Source organism: Anneissia japonica, unplaced genomic scaffold (assembly GCF_011630105.1).
Source record: "Anneissia japonica isolate Jap-2015-1 unplaced genomic scaffold, ASM1163010v1 scaffold987_len1640505_cov201, whole genome shotgun sequence".
NCBI classification, from domain to species: domain Eukaryota; kingdom Metazoa; phylum Echinodermata; class Crinoidea; order Comatulida; family Comatulidae; genus Anneissia; species Anneissia japonica.
The window spans coordinates 1,413,204-1,437,224 of NW_022714175.1; the positions used below are offsets into that span (position 1 = coordinate 1,413,204).

At 36.5% G+C, this 24,021-nt stretch overlaps 3 protein-coding genes across 4 annotated transcripts in view; 1 reads left to right on the forward strand and 2 right to left on the reverse strand.

The window, feature by feature from the left end:
* The first annotated feature begins 19 nt into the window (after positions 1-19).
* On the forward strand, positions 20-5,046 carry LOC117108934 (TIP41-like protein). 2 transcript variants are annotated; one of them, XM_033251116.1, is made up of 7 exons: positions 20-157; positions 1,999-2,169; positions 2,573-2,752; positions 2,969-3,068; positions 3,488-3,622; positions 3,854-3,949; positions 4,476-5,046. In XM_033251116.1, the coding sequence occupies exons 2-7, from the start codon at positions 2,006-2,008 to the stop codon at positions 4,644-4,646; spliced, it is 846 nt and encodes a 281-aa protein (XP_033107007.1). In that variant the 5' UTR covers positions 20-157; positions 1,999-2,005; the 3' UTR covers positions 4,647-5,046. The 2 variants fall into 2 exon arrangements, with proteins under 2 accessions (XP_033107007.1, XP_033107009.1); XM_033251118.1 differs by having other exon boundaries at positions 113-221.
* Positions 5,047-7,211: 2,165 nt separating this feature from the next.
* Positions 7,212-18,256, reverse strand: LOC117108968 (glutathione S-transferase Yc-like). The gene is made up of 7 exons (XM_033251171.1): positions 18,130-18,256; positions 15,706-15,799; positions 15,524-15,575; positions 12,883-13,015; positions 10,728-10,866; positions 9,491-9,622; positions 7,212-7,910 (listed from the first exon to the last, which is right to left on the reverse strand). The coding sequence occupies exons 2-7, from the start codon at positions 15,787-15,789 to the stop codon at positions 7,794-7,796; spliced, it is 657 nt and encodes a 218-aa protein (XP_033107062.1). The 5' UTR covers positions 15,790-15,799; positions 18,130-18,256; the 3' UTR covers positions 7,212-7,793.
* Positions 18,257-21,353: 3,097 nt separating this feature from the next.
* LOC117108954 (solute carrier organic anion transporter family member 3A1-like) overlaps positions 21,354-24,021 on the reverse strand; it is an 11,570-nt gene continuing 8,902 nt past the window's right edge. The window contains exon 10 of the mRNA XM_033251147.1: positions 21,354-23,032. Within this exon, the coding sequence (XP_033107038.1) occupies positions 21,495-23,032 (1,538 nt within the window). The 3' untranslated portion in view covers positions 21,354-21,494. The remainder of the gene's footprint in view (positions 23,033-24,021) is intronic.

Here is a 24,021-nt window from a genome sequence, read left to right on the forward strand (position 1 = left end):
AATAGCATTGTTGAACGTCTGCATTCCTTGGTTGACGCAAGTGGACGTGAGTTGACGCGATTTACGGTGGGAACATAAAATGACCCGACGACCTTTCCACACGCGTTTCTGTTTTTGGATTGGCGACGGTGAAATTTAATTAAAATTATTATCTACGGTAAAAGTCCTTACTTCTTAAAATGGCTCCAGCTTGATTTCAGTTAATTTCACCATAAAAATATGTAATATTCTAATACAGATTTATTTAAGCTTGCCGGCTGCGAAACTCACCGGCCTAGGCCTAGGCCTAGGCCAAGCCTAGGCTAAATAGAGCTAGGGTAGGGGCTAGGCATAGGACTAGCCTAGGTTAGGCAAGGCCTAGGGCCTAGCCAAGCTGGCCTAGCTAGCCTAGTGTAGAGGCCTAGGTCTGGGTAGGTGGGAGGGCTATCCTCTAAGTCTTTTTCTAGGGCGTATGCCTTAAGCTCCCTCTCCTAGGCTCAAGGACTTTAGGCGAATTCGATCCAACTCGGCCACAAGTCAACTCGGCCACAGAAAGTTTGGCTACAGTCAACTCGGCCACAAATCAACTCGGCCACAGGTCAACTCGGCCACAAGTCATTTACTGGTACTACAATTTGAAGGAATAATTCATCAAGTATAAAATACTAACTCTTTAAGTATTACTATACTTATTGTTATTATTATTGCTGTTATTATTGTTGTTTTTATTACCGTTAGTTTTAATATTAATTATTAGTCTTAGCATTAACATATATACGGTATTGTTCAAATTTTTGCTGATATTATTACACTACCATATAAATAATAAATAATTTTCGATTTATTATTATTATTATTATTATTTATATTAGTCTTAGTATTATTATTTTAATAATAGTAATTTAAAAAGTTATTGTTATTGGTGTTTCATTGGTATTTTTCTCATATTATTATTATTAATATTGTTGTTGTTGTTGTCACCTTATTATCGATATTATTACCCTATAATATTACTAAGTAGGCCTAGTATTTAAGTATCATTATTATTATTGTTACTAATTAGTAATACTATTATTATAAATTATATTATATAAAACATTATCTTTAATTTATTATTGTTGTATTATTGCTATTATCACCTTCAATATCGTTATTATCACTAATTAGTTATTAAAATTGATATTTAAATAATATCGTAATATTACCATACTAGTATTATTACTATTAGTATTGTTAAAATAAATATTACTATTAATGTTGTTGTTGTTATCACCTTTATTATCGTAATAATGACTAATTAGTATTATTAAAGTAAATATTATTAATTTATTGTCGTTATTTTTGTTTAATATTATTGTTGAAGTAGAATGTTGTGAGTAAACAGAAGACGAACACATTAATAAATAACTCTTTTTAATTCATAGGCAATAGCATTCAAATCTCTTTTGGTAGTGTGGTGGTCCTGTTTTACTAAAATATACTGTACTTTATTTTAATCATTATATTGTAGAAAAAGGATGCAAAAACTGCAGAGATTTACATTAAATAACTTGTGGTCGAGTTGACTTGTGGCTGAGTTGACTTGTGGCCGAGTTGGCTTGTGGCCGAGTTGGCTGTAGCCGAACTTTTTGTGGCCGAGTTGATTTGTGGCCGAGTTGCTTGTGGCCGAGTTGACTTGTGGCCGAGTTGACCTGCACCCGTTAGCCTAGGCATATATAGTTAGGCCAGGGTGTTGTTATAGTGGTTAAACCTAAATGCTAGGACACTATAGGCTAGGCTAGTCCTATTTTCTTCATCAACAGTAGTGGCTATGCTGAGATGTAGTGCATTAAAAAATAGTGAGAGTTATTTTAAAGGTTAGGGTAAAGCCAAGTCGAATAATCAGCGCTTTGGTATTTTAATCACTAAAGCGTAAGCATAGGCTAGCCACAGCCTTTCTTAATAGTTTCCCTTGCAAAATAAAAAAATAGGCCCACAGCACTTATGAAGTTATAATGAATATTAAAATTATGTTTCCAGATTCATCATGACAGAACCAAAGGCTACGAAAAAGACAGAAACATTTAGCTTTGGTCCTTGGACCATAACAAGTGTAAAGGGCCACATCTTAAAGTCTGTCTGCCAAAGCCCACAAAAGTGTTCGGTGATTTTTGGAAGTGACCCCAAAGAAGGACCTTGTGTAGTGTGCAGGTTAATATATACTTTCATTATTATTATGTTGAAAGTTTTACGTATGGCAATTGTAAATTCAAATTTTTAATGGAAACAGATCTAAATTTACTATCTTTAAATAATTGCTCTTCAAACCATGTTAATCACTTTTTACTGGATTAATTAGCAGAAGCAAAAATGTACCAATTAGCTCCGAAAATCACTGTTCTTAAACATTTTAAATTGTTATTTAATCGTATATTATTTTTTAAATAATTAAAATAATATTATATTAATTAGAAAGTAAAATTATAATATTGAATGAATAATGATTGGTTAATGAAAATGATTTAAAAAAAAAGAATGTTCCCTACTGTACATGTTATTATTTAAATACTAGAATAAATTATCTAGTCCTCGCTTATATTTAATTTTGGAATAGATACCAGCGTTCACTTGAGCTGCCCCAACTGCCTGAGATGGTGTTTGGAGATAACGTCTTAAGAATCGAACATCAAGCTGGATTTGGTATAGAGTTCAACGCCCTGGATGCTTTGAAGCTAGTAGACGCTCATCAGGACCTTTTAAAAGTTGCAGTTGCTAAAGCCTGGCAAGAGGCTAGGTAAATGTGCGATTTAGATTTAGTTTTTGCTGTCAGTTAGTATTGGAATCAATTAATACACTACTTGATTTAAAAAGACAAGTTTAAAATATAAATTAACAATAATAGGAGTTGTAGTTTGGTGACTGAAGGTCTAAAAACATTTTTCACAAGATTAAAAACAACTTGGCCGGTTCTCAGTATTTTCATATCATTTTTTTGTCATTCATTTTGCAGAAAAACAAATGAGTTCATCAAAGAAGTCGTAAAACCTTTCGACTGGACATATACAACAGATTACAAAGGAACATGCCTTGAAACTAAAGCAAAGATTCAAGTAAGAACATAATAGATATATGCTGTTTGTGGTAAAGTATTGGAAAGTCCTCCAAATTTCAATTAAAACAATTAATTGCAATATTTAAAGAAACAAATAGGTTATCAACTTCTTTCAATAAAATGTATATCAAAAAAAAAAATAAACTTATGCTAAAGCTAATGTAAATTATCTTTCTTTGCTTCTTTCCTGTGATAATACTATAAATTATTTACTATTTAGAGAAAAAAAATTCCTTCAGCTGCTAATGGAATGATTAACACTCTATAACATCCTTAGAGGGGGTACAGATTTTAACTGAGGAAATAAATTTATAAGAAATTAAAAATTTATATATTTGTATTTTCTTATAGAGATGATTGCGATACTTCATTAATTAATTGATGATAATTAATTAATTTACACCTTTTGAATTGAAGGTCATACACCCCACCGACCTCAGAATTGATGTTGAAAAGCTGAAGGTACGAGAGAAGATTTATTTCTTTGATGAAATTGTACTATTTGAAGATGAGCTAGCAGACAATGGCTGTGCAATGCTAACTGCTAAATTGGTGAGTCTGTTTATAAAAAAAGTTGGACCAACATGGTGGGGGAGCTGGTTAGATCACTACAGAAATAACTCTCATATTCAGTACATTGTCAATTGCCTTAAAAATGTGGACTATTTTCTATGTGGAGGGTGATTCCTTTGGCCTGCATTACATCAAGTGAATTTGCAGCTTCAATTCACAAGTTACATGATTAATTTAATATCTAATGTAGATTTTCTTCTTTTTTTTCAGAGAGTTATGCAAACTAGTTTCTTTGTCTTATTAAGGTTCTATTTACGAGTAGATGGTGTTTTAATCCGAATAAATGACACACGTTTTTACCATGAGGTAAGTAGAATTTGTCTGACTAACATGGGCTGATGACCTGTAGCATCTGCAGTATTAGTGCTGGTACATGAATCCTCTTTTACAAAAATTTATTCTTTTTAAGTTCAGTTGGCTATACTGTGTGTGTGCTGAACCATGGTTATCTCAATTCCCATCGCTGCTCTGCTTGATTTTCAGCTGGAGGGCTGAAATGCAAGTTTCAAATGAGCTCACTGTCTTTCAGAATATAGCCTTTAAAGCTGGGCACTCATTGTATCGTACAGCAGCCGTACGGCTGTCGCACGAGAGATCCAACTCCCCTCCCTGTCAGCGTTAGACGACGCGATGCCGTCTGCTGATTTTCGGTAGTCGTCTGAATGGATGTTCATTATAAACAATCCATTGCGCGTCCATCGTCGCGTTTTTTTTTATAGAATCGCATCGGTCGCAGTGAGTGCGCAGCTTCAGCCGTTGTTTCCTGTAAGCAAAAGGTATATATTTCTATTTCATTTTATCAGTAACCAACCTTTATATTTTTAAACTCTAGGCTGATAAAAATTACATTATTCGTGAGTACACAAGTCGAGAGAAGAAAATCAGTGAATTAAAGGTGTCGCCAGCAGCTCTGACAGATGCCAATCAAATACATCCTCATTTAGATGTAACAAAGGAAGTTATTGAAAAGTTAGAGTTTCCGCCAATCACAGGGGGTTCATGAGAATGAGCATCTTCTACTACATGTGATTGGATATTTTTACCCAAGACAAATAATACAGAATGGACAAGAACTTACAAAGGAATGGAGAGTCTGGACTTTTGAGTTACTACTACTGTATTGCAATGCACTTCTGAGCTGTGCTCTAATTTTTTCTAGGATGGTTAGAGTAATGTCACCTAATTATTGAGGCACCATAGAACCATGTTCATTTCCTCCATGTTGTATAATACTGTTGATTCTTCTATTAAAGATCAATATTTTAACACATGGTTATACTGGAAATAAAATTATTTATCTATGATTTGAACAATCAATTTGAAATATATTGAATATAATGTTGTTCTGAAAACATTTCTAAAATTTCTAATAAATATTTTCAAACAAGTACCGATATACAATACATTGTTTATTCCACGTCATTGATTTAGAGATCTAGTGGTTCCCATTCTGGTTGTTGAACTTCTGGTCAGGAGTTCAAACCACACACTGTCCAATCTCGGCCGGCCATGCTAAGATTCCCCAATTTGCGTTGTTGACAGGCTATGAAGTGGCTCAGGTATTTTATGGCATATAAATAATAGTTAAGTAACCCCTTTTCTAAAAGTGGCTTCCAAGCCTTGTTTTTGGTGACTTCAGTTAAAAAAAAAAATTTTAAAAAAATGCAATAGATGTTTCCATCCAATCCTAGGGTCCTGTGTTCAATTCCTGCAAAGACCACAAACAATTTCACTAATTAAAGTTATCTCAAAAAGGAATCCATCTCGAAGAAAAGCAGCTGAGAGGCCTAAATATGATAATGTACTGTATATGAATTTCAATGAAACTGGGATATCAACTGGAAACATACTTTAGTTTAGGTGATTTAATGACGATTAATACACTCCATGATACAGACTGTGATTCGATAAAAAATACTGTAATTTAAAAAACGATTTTCTAACTTTTTTAACAGGATTTCATGGTTGAAAAATGTTTTTAGTAGTTCTATTGTTTTACAGTAGTAATTCCCAAAATTTACAACATTCACTTTGAAAATAAGAAGCGCCCCCACCCCCATATGTCGAATTATGAAAAGTGATAGACTTGGCACCTTGACATCTGATGATTTGTGCCAAAAAATTTACTACAAAAACGTAAAATATAATGAGCGATTATGATTATTATATAGCTTTTAGTACACAATTGCAAACTGCCCTTATCTTCTTTTCTATTATATATTTTGCGTTATTTTTATTAACACATACATATGTCATTAAGCTTATATTTAAAATTACACATTATTATGTTCTCTAGGCTGGTCTATGTACAATATACCCAGTATACCGTTCGTTCATGTTATTTCAGTGGGAAATTTTTCTCAAAGTATAAGAAAAAAAGTCAATTAGATATTTAATGTTCATTTCACATTATTGACCATTATTGCTGCGAAGCAGCCAATTCATATTCTTGACAGCAATTTGACCTCTGAAAGGTCGTTGTTTGTCAAAAAACGAGCGCCTATAAGGACTGAAAAGCGGAGTTTCCTTCTTTCGTTTTGCCGGGTAAAATCAATTACTTTAGGCGACGTTTGTAGACTAACCTACTCGTACCAACGTCCGCATGTCGCGCTAGCCTTATCCTACTCTAGGCCTAGACTAGCTAGGATGGTATTATAGGCCTAGCCTTGAAGGGACGAAGGTCCAAAATGAAAAACGTCGCTCTTTGATAGCTAACATTGTCTATTTAACATCACAATAATTCATTATTAGACTTACAGTTGTTTTTTGAATTGTACTCCACAAATCTCAGGCGACACCTCGCACAACCGGCTAACGTCTCTATCTATTGTCGTGACGTCATGGCTCGCTGGCTCACACTTGTGATATGTCTCGCACTTGTGATTAAATAACACGCTGGCTAGCACTTTGATAACACTCTTTGGCAGTCAACTCGCCAAGAAAACCCGCCCTTGGAAACTTGCCCCATAAAAAAATGTACACTTCCTAGACCATGCAGTCTTCAAAATAAAAATTATAACCTTTGGTAATCAACTACATTTTCCACATACATAGAAATTTTTGAAACTTTATTAAAAAAAACCTAAACCATAATTCACCACATATAGACACTTTTTGACAAAAATGAAAAATTACGACTTTGTTACCCAATGGGTCGTGTCTCATATTATTTGTTATAATTTTATTATTCATTATTTTCACTTGACTCGCATAAATAATTTTGTTCAAAGAACATTTATATGCATTTGTACTTCGCAGCACTTCACTTGCAATTTGCAATTTCTAGTATATTTAGTAATTCTGTACAGACAAAGCGTTCATACAACAAAACATCATCGGACCGGTGATATCACTACCGTCAGGCTGCAGGTTTAGAGTCATTTTTTGTGGCTATTGCCCCATGGGGGCAGTACACACTTAGCTATCGTTTCAATTGTAAATTGTGAAAGTAAATCCAGTTGGAAGAATGATGGGATGAGTCATACGCTAATGATAAAAATGGAGTCTTCCAACAAAAGACTACGAAATATGAATATGCCTGAAAGAACTGAAAAGTTAATTTAAAATATTGTTGTTGTTGTCGTCATCATCATCTTTATTGTCATCTTAAAGGTCATTTTTAATATTTTAACCCCATTAAGTGGCACAAATTTGCTATTTGTTGCCCCACCCCCCACTCAGTGGTTTTTCTTCCCCCACCCACCAGCCACATGTACACATAAATCTAGCTAAATCAAACAATTTGAATGTATTGTACACTGAGTAAAATCCTCTAGCTAAATCAAACAATTTGAGTGTATTGTAGGCTACTCTGAGTAAAATCCTAATATAAATACATATTAACTATTAAATCACTGCAAAACCATAACATTTTTTTGATTATTTTCCGAAAATTATTCTAAAACAATGTTAAAATCATCATTTCAAGTGTAGTACTTCATTAATTTTGACAGATACAAAAGTTGTGTTATATTGTGATATACTGTATATTAATTTCCCTGAACATTTTGAGTTTTGTTGTACCTGATATTGGGAGCCCTGAACAAATTCAATAAAAATATTTTCTTGACTTCTATACATATTACAAACTATAATATAAAATGACTGTATTTGTAGTTGACATTTTTACTATAATACCCCTGAACAAAATTCAATAGAGGACTTTAATGACCTCAGCAACATATTTGTCATCTGGGATTGGAAAACGTTTGTCACTGCTTAAATATGCAGACAGTTTTGGGTTACCCTTCATTTTTTCAAAGAAAACCTAAAAAATAAACAAAAAACACATGTTATAAATATGGCAAGAATGGGATTTCTATATTCATTTATATTCTGTTCTGTGGGGAATATTAGAACAGTACTCACATACCTACAGTATTTTTTTTTTAACTTGAGAACATTATTATAGCATAACACAGATATGTGTGGTCTCTTTGTACTTACACATCCAACAAAATAAATACAGACATATAAAAAAGTAAAGATGGAAGGAAGACAGCAAAAGAAAATATTCTAGCCAATAATACTACTGTACTAATAATAAGGCCATATTAATTTAATTGTTTGTCTCAAAGCTCTCCTGTTTTCAAAAATGTAATGAAGAACACGTTTTTGTTTTTTAGTTTTTTAAACATGTTTTAATAAAATATTTTCATGGTTGAATTGACCATGAACACCATGAATAAACAATGCTGATACAAACTAAATTTCAGTCATGTCTTATTTATTTTCTATGTTCTCTGACATCAATGAATAACAATCATATATACAATTTCAAACATATACTCAGAGCTAGCATTTGCTGGAAGGAAATCTCACAGTACGTGAGGTCTACTAGATTAATTTGTATTATTTTGCTTCATTGTGGTATTGTATGTGATAATTTCACCTTTTGGTTACACAGTACATAACTATCTATGCACGAAAAGAAGCCAATATCTTCACAGAATTAAAAAGAAACTCCCTCACATATCTAGGCCACGTCTAATAAGCAGATAAATCAAAACTGAGGGGCCTAGCCTGTTTCTAAGCCTGCCTGATCTCAATGTAGGCCTCTACACAAGTTTGTCTTCAATCAATAATCTTTACCATCTTACATACCTAGATTGTGGATTCTACTCAAACACAGCATCCATGGACAATTCAATAAATAAAGCAATCAATCATTGAGTTGAGTTTTAAAGCCGAAAACAAAGATTAAATAGATGCAAAATTTACTGCGATGAACATGTGTGAGATCTAAAAAATACTGGGTTTTAAAAAGTTCATTAGAGGGCTCTCTTCATTCAAGAATTATAGTATGTTAACATGCACATGTTGTAGGCTAAAGGAGGTTACAATTCGAGCGAGACAACATTTTTTTGAAAGCATTTTTTTTTTAGGTGAGAATGATTTATTAATGCGCGCGGAAGCTTTGAGACAAACAATTAAATATGGCCTAATAGTAAAAATAAATAATTAATTAATAAAGACTCAAGATTCAAGATTATTTAATTTAACAATAAATACACAGAGATAACTGATTTAAACACAAAGAAATTGATAAGGGCCACCTAAGGATAACCCTGGGCCCTGTGGATGTGATGCCGCCAATGGTGGGTTCCTGGGGAGATGCCTAGGGGCCCAGTGGCCATTCGACTTGCCATTCAGTCATTAGGAGGTTAACACCAGTGTACTGGTCCACTCAGGTCCTGCACCATAGTGGACACATGAAAGAAAGCACCTACCAGACCTATCAGAAGCTACAAAATGACCTTTAAGGTTTGCCCATGCCTGTAAGAAATTCAGCCAAGTACTACTATCGTGCTACTACTACTACGAAATGTTATATAAATTAAGAGTCACCTGAAGTTTTGGATACGAAGCAGTCAGTCCTGGCAAATAGTCTTCCATGAAGAGAAGATCCTCAAATACCAAAACATCAGCAGCAGTTAAACTATCTCCAACAAAATACCCAGAGTTACTGCCACTCAACAACTACAACAGAAATCAAATAAAAACTAATTTCTTCAGATAATTTTTATCATGTAATTAGCTAATATCTATGCACTATTTATTCATATAATGCAAATGTAATTTTATCCTGTAAATACAATACACAAGTTGTATTATTATTGATGAATAACAGGCAATGTAACACGATATTCATCAATAACATGCATAAGCTGGTATTCATCTTGAAAAGGGGGGGGGGGGGTGAGGGCTTCCAAAAATTGAGAATGCAGACTAAATCCTTATTCCAATGAAAACTTAATGGTCATTTTTAGTACTTAAACCTATCCCACTTGGAACTAATTTAGTCCAAAATGGATCCAAACCATGGGTCTGCCTTGGGGTTCTGATCAGGGTCCTAGAGTAGAACTTCCTGTGAGGTCAAGGGAGAGAGAGTAAAGTTTGGTTTTGGACCACATGAGGAACTGCAATAATCAGATGACATCAAGAGGCATCCAATGACAGGGGGGCCTGACTTGTCTGATATTCCTGCTGACACCTCTTGGTAACTGCAACTGCTACCACATACTCATTAGTGTGAAGAGAAACAGTTTATGCATAATATTTAATAAATGTCAATATATATTTTTATTTGTTAATTTAAGAAAAGTTTGTATATATATTGTGTGAAGAGAAACTGTTATGCATAATATTTATTAAATGTCAATATATATTTTTATTTGTTAATTTAAGAAAAGTTTGTATATATATTGTGTGAAGAGAAACTGTTATGCATAATATTTATTAAATGTCAATATATAGCTATATAGAAATTATATTACTATAATAATATATATTATATCTATGTATATATTATTCCGATGGTGGTGTTGTTCAGATTTTATGGTTTTAACAGAAAATGTTTATTATTCTGATGGCATTTTGACGCAATTCAGTGCAATGCTGCAATGTCAAATTTCATCATTTTAATAAAAACCAGAGTGGATGAATGAATGGTTACACAATTTCTTGATTGTCAATGCAATCTGGTCAATTAATTAAGTCATACTAACATCTTGATTAGCTAAAAACAATATTGAATAATAATTTGATTTGGAAATCGAGTATTTAAATCATTGCACTTGCTTACCTTTTCAAAAGCTGGGAGATATCTGTTCTCGGCTTTTTTCTTGTTCTCAGCAATCAAACCTGCCTGGGATTCCTTAGGGTGGAAGGCAATTCCATGAAATATACCAAAGTCCTTGGCACCTTCAATTATCATATTTACTCTACATAAATAAAAATATAAAAACAAGAATCAATTAAGAGTAACAAACTGATGCCTGTTCTTGCAGGGGACACACAAGAACAAATTATAGGAAAAAATATTAAAAGATAAATAATTGGTTGATTGGTGGTTTGATGTTTGCTGGCAGTTATAGTAGAAAATACATGCAACAATTTCCCAAAAGGTAATCAGAATAACACAAATAAAAAAAAGAAAAAACTAATAATGATAATGAGAATAAAAAAAATTCCAATTGTTTTTTTATAACCCATTGCATACAGTATTTCAAAAGAGTAGGGGGTTACGCTGATGCTATGGTTCATTTCAGCCCCTGACGCTGGGAAGGATGTGAACATGTAGCTACAATAATTGCCTCTTTACGGCAGCTAGGTAGTCACAGACCACGCCCATACGCAATTCAGTACAATGACGCTGCAAGTTATTGTTATTCTCCTACCTTTACCTTTTTTAAGGGCCTCCGAATGAAGTCTAGGGTTGAATGTTCCAGGAAAAAACTAGACTGGAAGAACATAAAAAATACGTAAAAGCCAACACATCATCCATTGGGCGGGACTTTTTTTATACCTTGTTTAGCGAACCCGGCGACTGCAAATATTGATGATTCCAAATAAAAATAAAATTTTATTTTTGGTCAATTAGCGCACCCGCCGCCACGAAAAAGTGGAAATTCCAGAAAAATAAATAAAAGTCTTTCTTTATTTTTATTACGACCGCTGCTGCCTTGAAATCTCCAAAAAATAAGATATGTACTTTTCTTCCTAATTATATAAATTTGAAGCACCAAAAATGACAAATCAGAAAAGCATTGTGGATCAGAAAAGGAAATAATACCATGAACAGAGATGATAAAGCATACTGTCTTTCTCACATGTATGACCATCTACTACAGCCTGAAAAGCCAGGGCCCCCGGCAACCACCCTGAAAGGAGAGCTGATATAGGGCGTTGCGTTAACACCTCACAATGCAAGTAGTACCAGCACCCGTCAGTACCTGATGAAGTTCAACTGATAGAAGATCGAAACATTGTAAGTACTGTGTACATATTTATTCAATGGTTTCAATTCATGAATTTAGCTCATTTTGTAATAATAATCATTATTTTTGTTATGTTAATTCTAGCAATGAGCTTAAGATGCCCTATATTGTAATGTGTGTAGGGAATGGAGTGGTGTCCTTGCATTTCATCATAAGTACTTCATCTCTTTCAAATGGTGGATCTGAAAAGAGCCGTTTGGTTTGATCTTTAGTCCTAATTTCCATATCTCTGGGGCACAGGCTAGGGTGGTGGTTTTCGTAGCTGTCTGGTGTTAATGGATATGACACACTGTTTCCAGTTTGGCGTCTGTTCACTTACCAAAATCCCATAAAAACAGAAGACCTTACTCTTTACAAATGCGTTCAGGGTCTAATTGCGATGGCCCTGTTTGCCATTCAAATTAGATTGCCTCATCTCATCTTTATTACACAGTTTTCCTACCAGCCCCAACACAAAGTTGCAAGCCGACATTGCTGACCTGTGAACTTCCGTCATGGTTTCTTTAGATAGTAAATAATTTTCATCGGCTACAGGGTGGCCCTACTGCTGTAGCCTTCAGATTTACTCCTTGCTCTCTGTACTGCACATCTGCATGCATACGTACATACACACACACCAAGGGCAGATCCAGGTGTCCGAAAGGGGGGGGCCCAAAGTGGGGGCTGATTGAGATAACACCACCCTAGTGGTTCCGGGCATGCCCCGCAAAATTTTTGATTTCTAGAAGCCCGAAAATAGCTTCCGAGGCGTTTTGGGCTATCTATTTTTTCTTTCTTTTTTTTTATTCCCAAAGGGAGTGGAAGAGCGGTCTGTTCCCCCCACCCCCATCCACCCCTGCACACACTCCCACCCACACCCCAACACATACAGGAAATTTTGTGTAGTAAACCTCTTTATATTTAAAATACAGCAAATACTATAAAAAAACACTCATCTAGGCTTCAGTTAGAAGAACTTACTTTGCTTTGTCTGCAGCAGTTTTTCCCGCCATGTCAAATTTATTGGCTAAATATTGGATGATGGCCCTTGACTGCACAATATTCAATCCATCAATCTGCAACAATGGAACTTGCCCAAACATCAGCAACCCATCTAGTTAAAAATTTAAATTTAGAAATTTGAAAATTACACTTTTCTGAGAATGGGAGGACATTTTCACCTCTCCGGACAGGCCTGGACCCTCATCGCCAGACGCCAAGAGGTTGCCGGACCAACAATAATAATGTGCCTATCCAATTATTTTGAATGCCAATCCTAGTAATATTGTGCTCAATGTGGGACATACTAAGCCATACAAACTGTCCCTGTGAAAAACCTACTAGGGATTTTTATTTGTACTGGCGGCTGTACAATACATTTTTTTTGGGGGGGATGGGGGCGCTAAGCTGTCCGACAAAGGGATTGAGCTCATATGGCTAGCAGGCGGAAGGGTTGAGATGAGATAAAAAAAAAAAAAATAGGGACACGTGGATGGCCGAAAATGGCACTCTCAGACTGTGACAGACATGTGTTGGCTTGGTGTGGGCCAATTTTTATATTTTTTATGGTCTGACTGCCCGACAAACTCAGTCCGGGGGTAGGGGGCTTGACATGTCCGATGGGGGGGGCTTGACCTGTACGGTGGTGGGGACTTAAGTCCCCCATCCTCCCCCCCACCCTTGGCAGCCCCCTGGTGCCAGGGGGATGCCAAGGGCCCCCGGTGGGGGCGAAGCCGCCTGGAAGCTACGAATATTTTACGAAGTTTGGTGAATTTTATAGGCATCAAACTACTGTAATATGATTTCATATTTGTTGTAATTTAGTGGCCGATCCAGGAATTTGAAATAGAAGGGCCCAGGGAGGGTACTTTCACAGATAGAAGATCTATACTACCTCAGCCCCACCATGGTTGGGGCTGAGGTAAGAAAATTTGTGGTTATGAAACCTCTAGATGGCCGGAAATTGCACTTCCAGATATAAAATTTGAATATAATTATCTAAATTTTTTTATTGAACAACTTAAGGGGGTAGGGGGCGGGCCGGCTGGGTCCTCTTGCATCCGCCACTGGGTACTTCAGCAGATGGAGAATCTATATGGGGTAAGAAAATTTGTGATTATGCCACCTCTAGATGGCTGGAATTTACACTCTCAGACTTAAAATTTGAATATAATTTTCCTTACAATTCCATTAAAAAAAAAAAAATTGAACAATTTAGAATTCACCTCCCCCCACCCCCAATGTATATCTCCATTAAAAAAAAAATTTTTTTTTTAATTTAGCCTTCCCCCTCCCCCCACTTGAACACGCCACAGATTTCTGAACAAAGTCGAAGTCAAGATTGCTTCCACGACCTCAATGGATTATTTATCATGAGGGTTATCCTTAATATGGGTTCCCCGACGAAAACTTCACTTTTTCCCCCGATGGATAAAAATTACCCTTCTATGTAGCCCGGAAATGGTACTCAAACTGTGGCAGGTCCAGGAAGTCAAAATAGAGGGGTTCCAGGGAGGGTCTTGCGCAAATAGAATGTCCACTCGCCTCAGCCCCATTATGACACCTCTAGATGGCAGGAAATGGCACTCTTGAATTAAAAATTGAATACAATTTTGTCTGTTTTCTCCATTTTTTTGAAATATTTAAAAAAAAGTAGGAGGATGGGGTCCCGTGCTGACTGGGTTCCCCATTAAATCTGCCGCTGTTCAATATAATTCTGTAGTTAACCTTCAGAGAACTTTATTTCAGAAAATGGCCTAATTAAGTATCTTATTGTTTTTTTTTAAATTAGTTTAAATGTGGTTATATTACGCTAGTTTTAAGGTTTACTGTAAGCCAATCAGTTACACTTACTATTTCCAAGGCAGAAAAATAAAATTCCAGAATCCAGCAACTTATTGAAAATAAAATCCAAGCTAGAAAAGTAAAATCCAGAACCGAAAATCCTTATCCAAGTAGCGAACACGAACATGCTAACACGTGGAACAACTCTATGATTGAGCACTCTGTCGGAGGTTCACTTTCCAACGAAGGTCGAAAAGGGAATGAGGACGTTTGTTAGGGAGACGGTTCGTACGTGGTGCCCTGGGTCGCACTGTTCCATTTTTTTCGAAGGGGTGTTCCGTTTGGGAACAATGGCAATTAGTCGGTTTATCCAGGTAAGTATTCACGAAATAGACAGTTACACTTACTATACATCTTCGTGGTTAGCATAAAGAGAACTAGAATGTCACTCCATTAAGATTGTCTACCTCCCTCCATATGCCTAAATACAGAATTCACAAATGCAGACGATTTTTTTCTTTATGCTCGAGGGTGTGTTTCAAATAATAATTTACAGACGCACGTATACAGACGTCAATCAACATTTGGCTGCTCAACTCAAAAAGGGAACTTGTAATGTTCATTATAAAATGAAAAAAAAAAAATCTATATTTTATAATAAATAAACAAAGTGTAAGCAGCAAATAATAATAATAGGCCTAATGATAATAATACTAATATTAATCATAATAATAATAACATTGCAGCGTTCGTTAAATGTTTGTCATTAGTGTTGTCAACAAGTGGGGGGGGAGTTGGGGGAAATGGCCCCCCTCCCCCTTCCGCCGTTGCTACTCACCTTGCTTTAATTTTTCAAATTGCGCCTTGTCTGTGAGGTGTGCCTCTTCCCACTGAAAATACAAGTGTTATAAATGATCAGAGAAATAAATGTATTTACTAAAAAGTTAAGCCTGTCTACTAGGCTAGTAACACTCAGAAAAAAGCCTACAATCTAGAATTATGTAGGGAAATGATTCTCACCTCCACTCCTGCAGCAGCCATAATCAATCGTCCACTTTCGCCAAAACCCCTCCCCTTAACATAAGTAAGTTTGATTCCAGACATAGCTTGATTCCTGCAAATGTGAAGTATTTTAATTGGGTGGCTTATAACTCAAAATCTAATCACTATAAAAATAGGTGCGCAGAATCAAAACTCCAAAGTGGCAAAAAATTACTTACACAGCAATTTTTGTTGGAAACCTGGAATACCACTAAAGAAAAAAGTTGGATGGATTTCGGACGTGGGAAAAATTATGACCTTTTTACCGCCACTGCTATTAAGAATCGTAAATAAAATTATCATCTACAGGTAGGCCTCTAGACCTATTTATTTTAATATATATTATGGAATATTAATAATTATACAGAGTGTGAATTTTCCTGGATCATGATGAAGTGTTTTTTTTTTTTCAATCAATCAATCAATCATAAATGATTTTGCCCACAAGATGATTATGCCCATGACATTCAGGCCCATTTCTAGACTATCAGGCATATTCTCAGGACGATCAGGCCCACTTTCAAATTGTGCCCAATCATCCTTAAAATGGGCCAGATCGCCTTTGGGCCCGAATGTCTGTAATTCGTTACAGAGTAGAAGTTGGAAACAGATTTTATTTTTATTATTTTAGTTAGAAATACTCTCAAGAAAGTTGTGGTGTAGCAAAATAATATTAACCATAATTTAGGAAGACCTTTGCAAATGAAGACATATTACCAGTGGCATAACTAGGTTCTGAAGGGCCCTGGTTTGAGAGTATCGGGCTGCACGGGCAACATATCCGTCATGCAAAAATCCCCACTGTGGACCCTTGGAGGCTCCCCAACCTAGGTGCTCGCTTCACTTGCTTACTGGATTTATCATCCTTATGAAATGGCCTCTCAGACTGAGACACTTTCAAAAATGTTCTGCCGCCATTGCTAATTAATAGCTGTATGTTAAAATAATAAATTCAGGGCAGTGGCGGATCCAGGAATTTGAAATAGTGGTGGGCTATAAAATGGTGATATTTCAAATACCAAATGTACAGGTCTTAAATGAAGCGGCGTACTGTTCTGAGCATTTATATACCTTTTTTAAGAAAATCGGTTGAAAAATGGGACAGTGCGGGCCTAAAAACGAAATTGAGGGGGCAGGGAAAAAATTACCCCTTCGGCAGTTAAAATACATGAAAAAGGTCATAACTTCTTTATCTAAGTCATATATTGGTAATATTAGTGTCTATATATATGTTTTTGAGGCCAAGGAAATGATTAGTGGTATCAGAAATAACTTAAAAATTAATTAATACAGTGACTGTTTTTTTACCTTATTTGAAATAGAGGGGGCCCAGAGAAGGACTTTCACAGATAGCGGGCCAACATTGTTGTTACTGAGTAAGAAAAATTTTGATTATGGCACTTCTAGATGGCCGGAAATGACATTTTTAGACTCAAATTTGAATATAATTTTCTTTTTTTCTAAATTTTTTTTTTAATTTTGGAAAATTTAGGGGGGCCCGGCCGGCTGGTCCCACCCACTTGAATCTGCCTATGCAGGGGTGGCACCAGCAGGTGGGCTGGGGGTCTGGGCCACCTTTGAGAGAGCTACCCCCCACCCCACCACAATTTGTCGGGGAGAAAAAAATGTATAAAGGCCTGTATTTTCTATATATATATATATATATATATATATATATATATATATATATTTTTTCAGGGCTGCGCCCCTTGCAACACTTTAACCCTGTTTTCCACTAGGCGAATTTATTTGCGCGATTTGAAAACGTTGTTCATGCGCATTCACATTTTTATCGGAGTTTTCGTTTCAGCGAAATTGGTAGTTCGAACTGTTTCTACTTTTTGCAAAGTGAAAAATGTGCGCAACCAATCAGAACTCAGGAACCAAACCGACGACTTTGATTCGCGGGAATAAATTCGCCTAGTGGACCGGCTTAAAGTCTGTTTTCGAATTTATTTGCGCGAATGGAAAGCGGCGGCTCAAGCACATGCACATTCACATTTCTATCGGAGTTTATGCTAGCGAAAAAATGAGCAAGCAACCAGAACTCAGGTAGCGAACCGACGTTTTTGTTCGCGCGAATAAATTCGCCTGGAAAACCAGGGGCTAGCTTTATTGAGATTTTGAGCGACGCCAGACACGCCCACTTTTTTCGTCGGTGACCTCGCAAATCCTGGCTCCACCACTAAATAAACAATTGAATCAGATTGAAAATGGACCTGACATAGGCCTATAGGCCTAGTCCACACCAGATACAACTCTACTCTAGCTACACTGCAGGGTTAGGCCTAGACTTCCCCCTTCTTAGACTGAACATTGACGTAATAAGACAAAGTGTTTACTAGTAACTACTACAACCTTAATTAAATATAGAATTATCTATTCTATCAGACCTATCTTCACCTTTAGGCTTAGTCGTTGTTTAACCAAAGATCCTATAGCGCCGCTATTAACTATTGTGACTCCGATCCCTTGCGCAAATAATCAGACACTCATATTCTGATCAGGGTTGCCAGATAGTCGACAGGCTTCACGGCCAAACACACGCCATCTCACGGCCAAATTCGGCCAAACTTTTTTTCGATATCGGCCAAAATTCGGCCAGATCTTTTTAATCCGATTAGAAGACAACAGTGGGTACATTCATTTGAAATACTACAAAAATTATACGAAAATCAGCGCTCATTCCTTTGAAATTGAAGAAATTCAAAAGATAAATAGCCTATGTTCTTTAGTTGCTGGCATCCAGGTCAATTCAGGGGAAAATCCAGAGATGTCCGAAAGGGGAAGGCCGGGGCCGAAAAAGGGGAAGGGGGGGCGAAAGTGGGTCCGATCGAGATAACACCATCTTAGAGGAAATTCACAATATTAAGATTGATCTAAATTTGATTTAAATGCATTAAATATTAATGTACATTGTAGTCGATCTATAGCAACAATTTTAAGGGGCCCGTTATTGGCAAATTCGTGGCTCTCTTTAATTAGAATGAATTAAGTTATATAGTTAGGTAACACTGGCGTTAAAACAAACCTATGAAAATGTTAATAAACACTTTTTATCTAAACTTTCCAAATTCGCCTCTGAATGTTATTGTCGCAGTACTTTAAGCAATAAATCAATGTTGCTATAGTATCAGAATTATCTTCTTCATTCTCATATGCAACCTAACTAAGGAGTGTCTTTGAAGAAGTCTCTGCAAGACTTGCTTGAAATTGGAGGTGCCATCGGACCCGAATGATCAAATCGAGCATTTATATATGGCGCTCTACATAAAGAACACTGCGACACCTATGGCTATACAATTCAAGAGGGCAATAATAAATTAATTAAAGTACTGTATTTAATTTATATTCAAAAGAAATTCAAAAGAGATAGAAGATGGAACATATACAAAGACACACAATATGGTACAAACAATGAACTGTCTTCATAAAGCTTAAACGAGGATAAACCTTATCGATATATTTCATCCGAACCATTTAAATTATTAAATGTGACTGTTATCTTTTAAATAAACTCTCTTACGTCAAATCGGCTGAATCGGGGAATATAGATTAAGTGCATTTAGTGCAAGTACAAACAAAGGTACACGATTAGAATCAAATATAGAATTTAAGCTAACAAAAACAAAATATCCAAAACAAGTCTATGTTATATTAGACCTATATTGAAAAAAATGTAAACTTTTCAAAAATTCGGCCAAATTCGGCCAAATATAGTTTGGCCGTGACTTTCCAAATGCTACAGCCAGGCAAATTTTTATACGGCCAGATTTGAGGAATCTGGCCGTCAAAAAGGCCAAATGGCAACCCTGATTCTGATGTTCTGATCAGCGACTCACACCCCCCATAATGCCCGCATGGCCCGCATTCCCGCATTGAACCTTACTGCCCTCTTCGTCAACTACTTTCGACAACTTTTTCGTTTCATTTGTCTGTGCAATTATTTCCAAGTTCGTAGTTTCTTATTCAAAGGAACCAGCTTCACATACATTAGTTAGTTTAGCATTGATCTCAATTTTTTTTACTAAACATGAAAATAAACATGAATGTAATATTTTCACGATGAGGGCTGGTTATAGTGTTGCAATAATTATGTTATGCAGGTTATTTAATCTTTCAATTAATATATCCACTCCGCTGCACCATGAATGGTGAACAACTCTTTTTTGCACCTGCCGGAAATAATTTATGTGTGCAAGCCTAGAGTCGCTACCCCACCCTTTTCAAGGGACAGCCACGAGATTTAAAATCAGCCCCATCTTGGTTGGGACTGAGATGAGCAAATTTTGGAAATATGGCACCTGATATAAGAGTTGGCACAAACATGTGGAGCATAGGCTAGTCCTCCTCATCCTGCTGTACACAGGCAGACACAAGATTTCAAGTTAGTGGAAACTAGAGTTATATTTAGAGTTCATAAATAATATTTTCTGCTATTTTTTGCTATTTCCGGGCATCTTGCGATGCCATATTAGGGCATCTCTAGATGCCCAGAAATAATAGATGGCAACCTGCAAAGCAGCTCTCCTATTCCAAACCCATGCAGGGGGCAGCAGATGCAGGGTTTAGAGTTTGAAAGTGGACTAGCACCATACCCCGGCACCTGAACTCCATCGTGGTTGTGAAAACGGCTCCTTTGTCTGGAAATCGCACACTTAAACAAACCATTAATGTCTTTCACTTTAGGGGTTTATATTTTGATTGCAATTAATCAGGGCCGTCTTCTTGACCCATATAGGCCTACATTTTGTGTGGTGATGGCAGTTTGGCCGACTCCATCCCCAAAATGTTTATACCTCTATATCAAAATTAAGGATTTTAAAAAGAGTTAACGGTACATAAGCAATGAAAAAACAAACGCATGGTGGATTTTTGTTTAAACATGTAACATTAAAAAGACAATGTTAGTCAAACATTAATAATAAATTCATATAATGTATAGGTATCAGTATATATTTATTAAAAAAAGTAATAAAATTGAGGAAAAAGTGATCCGGCCAAAGCCGGTGCAGTTCCGACGGCTCTGATATATTATCAACATCAGAGCCATTATTATCAATCATAGGCCTATTAGGTATTATTACTACTACTATTATTACTATTATTGCTAATATTCAAACAAAAATTACAAACGTAATATCATAGTTGTAATTTTGTAACAAGAAAATACCTTGCCTCTCAAATGGTACTTTGAAATGGTATAATGAAATTTGACGTCGAAATATTTAAAAAGCCGTACTCATTGATATAAATGAATTGTTTGGTATATGTATATGCTGTCTCTTATACACATCTAGATGTGTATAAGAGACAGCTTCATTCTCCCATGTCATTTTGTCTCTGTTCATTATGTTGTATCGGAATAATAAACTTGGTTTTTGTATTTTAAAACTCAATAAAAGTGTCATGTCGTTGTTTGTTTGTTTGTTTTTTTTTGTTTTTTTTTTTGTTTTTTTTTAATGTTATCTATTCTTTTTAACACACCAGAGCAGCAACATACGACGTATCCATATCGGCCAACTGATCTGTCATCATACATGATACACTATGTGCTTTATTTTGCTTATTGTATGGCGCCATCTATAGTTTTGTTTTTTTTTTTCGATGAAGTGGTGTATTTTATAATATATGTTATATATACATATATTATATTTATAATTTATATATTTAGAAAAGAGTTATGTTGACTACAACAATAATTTAGCCAATTGTTCAAAGAAAACCTATTGATACAATATGTGTAATATGTACGCTTAAAAATAGCTTCAAATATAAATTGCAGCCGGGCACTCATCTCTTGGAGGTGATACCGGTGCACTGGCTCGTCTGTTTGTTGTCATGAACCCGTTTTGCTTCAATATTCCATTTGTTTTAATGCCTGAAATTACCGATGGATCTTTCATTGGATGCACAGTGTCTACCAGAGATGGTCGCTTTGAACTGGATATTGATGTGAGTTCCGTGAAACTCATGGGTTTCCGCTTCCCCATTGGATGTTTAGTCGAGACAATTTCAGTGAAGACGTCTGGGTCGGGTAATCTAGTTTCGCTGGGGTAAGATCGCATAGTTGGTCTACTGCCAGACATGTCATCGATTGTAGCGTAGATTGATGCATCATGGTGTACTTGTAAATCGTATGGTAACGTTTCTATTATCGCTGTATGAGGCAGTGATTGAGATCTGTTAGGCCTATAAGGGGACCAACTTGATGGTTTTGTTCTTTTTACAGTTGCATATGTTGGCATTGTGCTTTTGACAGGTTGAGTCACTAAGTCTGTTGGTGTCACAGCCCATCCATTCGGTTCTGTTCTACTATCAGGTTCACTGGCATCATAGTAGGTTCTCAATCGGCTACTATCGTCAGACGGTAATGTTTTTCCATCGTCTAGGTGTGCAAGCTCTCCGGTACATTGAGTATTAGCGGTTTTTCTGTGAAAAGATCTTGGGCGAGGAATAGGGTGTCTATCTGAAATAGACACCGTTTTCTCAGACGGTACCGATGCAGACCGACCTCTTGTACTTTTAGATGTAAGTGTGCCCTCATCAACCGTCGTCCATTTAAGATTATGTGGCATTTTGTTCGCTGCAGAATTTTGTGTTCCAATTGCGTCCTCAGACGTCGATGGTAATTCGTCGAGAGTTTCCAGGTCAGAGGTATGGTTGAGACTGGTAGTGCTACCTTTAACTGGCATTAGCCATTTCAGTTTGGCTGGGCTTGCAACAGCACTAGTGTGCACAACTTTAACGACATCTTCTGTAACAGGGGGGTCTGGCTCTGGCAAAGAGACTGGTTTGAACTCACTGATTACTTTGACTTCATCTTGTTTTACTGCCGTCACTACATGTACGTTGTCAATCCAGATAGGCGTTATTGGTATAGGTTCGGTATGATCATTTGCTTGATTTATTCCGTTCGGTACACCACTGACATCATTTACTAACATGGATGAAAGTTTCACAACGTCTCCGTTTGCGGATGCAGCGTCATCAAAACCATAGTTAACCAATGCCAGTGAATTCTTGTTCCACGTTACTCGCTTCTTTTTATCGGGTTCTAAATGTATTTTCAACGTATTTTCGTCCTCTATCTGTTGTGTTGACTGTCCACCTACGAGATGGCGCCAGCATATTAAATTGCAGAGTACACTGATTGCTTTCAGCGCCACTATCACACCAAAGAAAGCTAGTCTGAAATCCTTTAAGTTGTAAATTAAACAAGAGCCGCTATCTCCGCAAGTTTCTTCCCAGAAAATACAACTTGAGTCGATTGCAGCCCCAAATAAAAGCGGTGCTGGAATCATTCCTATAAAATAAATGTAAATTGAATGAATAATTAATAATGAACTATTGGGAGGAGATATCCTTTGTAATAAACACGAAGTGAACAATACTGTAGAAATTAAGAGTATTCTTTAAAAGCTCGTGTGGAGCAGCGAGACTGCCAAACAGTCTGGAATGACGCAATGACTAGGCAGGCGATGATGGAAACTGTGTGTTGCTGGTATAGAATATCCACACTTACGGTGTACAGAATAAAATGGAGTTTGTAAATGCTGGCATAAAAGCATGCAGCATGCTGACGTTCAGGCGTCAGAATGGGAGCTACGCAGTTGCAAGTGAGTGCGTAAGCAGTGCAAGTGAGTTCCTAGACACTCCGCAGCTTCTACGCCAGCAGGCTACATCTGCAACTTACATCCATGCACTGGCATAGAAACTTCACAATTACAAGTGCTGAAGATGTGCATCTAAATTGCTGACATGGAAGCCAGCATTGATGCACAAGGAGTTCAGAGGCGGCGCCTTCCCCGACGAGTGGTCGGGGAAGGCGGTTCACAAGGAGGTCCACATCACCCTCCATCGGGGAAGCCTAGCCCCCCATCCCCCTGTCTGGGAAAAATACGGTATATTTTGCCTGGTTTTTTTTTTCATTAAGAAATAATAACTTTTTGTGTTAATTATGGGATTTTTTTAAATAATATGATAATTTGAAAGAAAATCACATGCAAATTAAGAGTCGCCATGTCGGGGGTACTAGTCTCCCTATCGGGGAAGTGCTGGGCCCATCGCTACAGCCCATACGATCGCAATAGTATTCAACACCTCGCACATAAGGTAGCACTGCTCGCATTAAACAGTTTTTAATCCCTAAAATTTGACAGCTTATATAAAGCATGCTTGAATTGTACTTTCGGCGCTCGAGATTTGATTTTCCCCCGACGATCTTGCTGGAATTTCCCGACAGGAGTCCAAGCGGGGCCTAGAGCGTGAAAGCTGAGTTGCTGGTATTGGAGA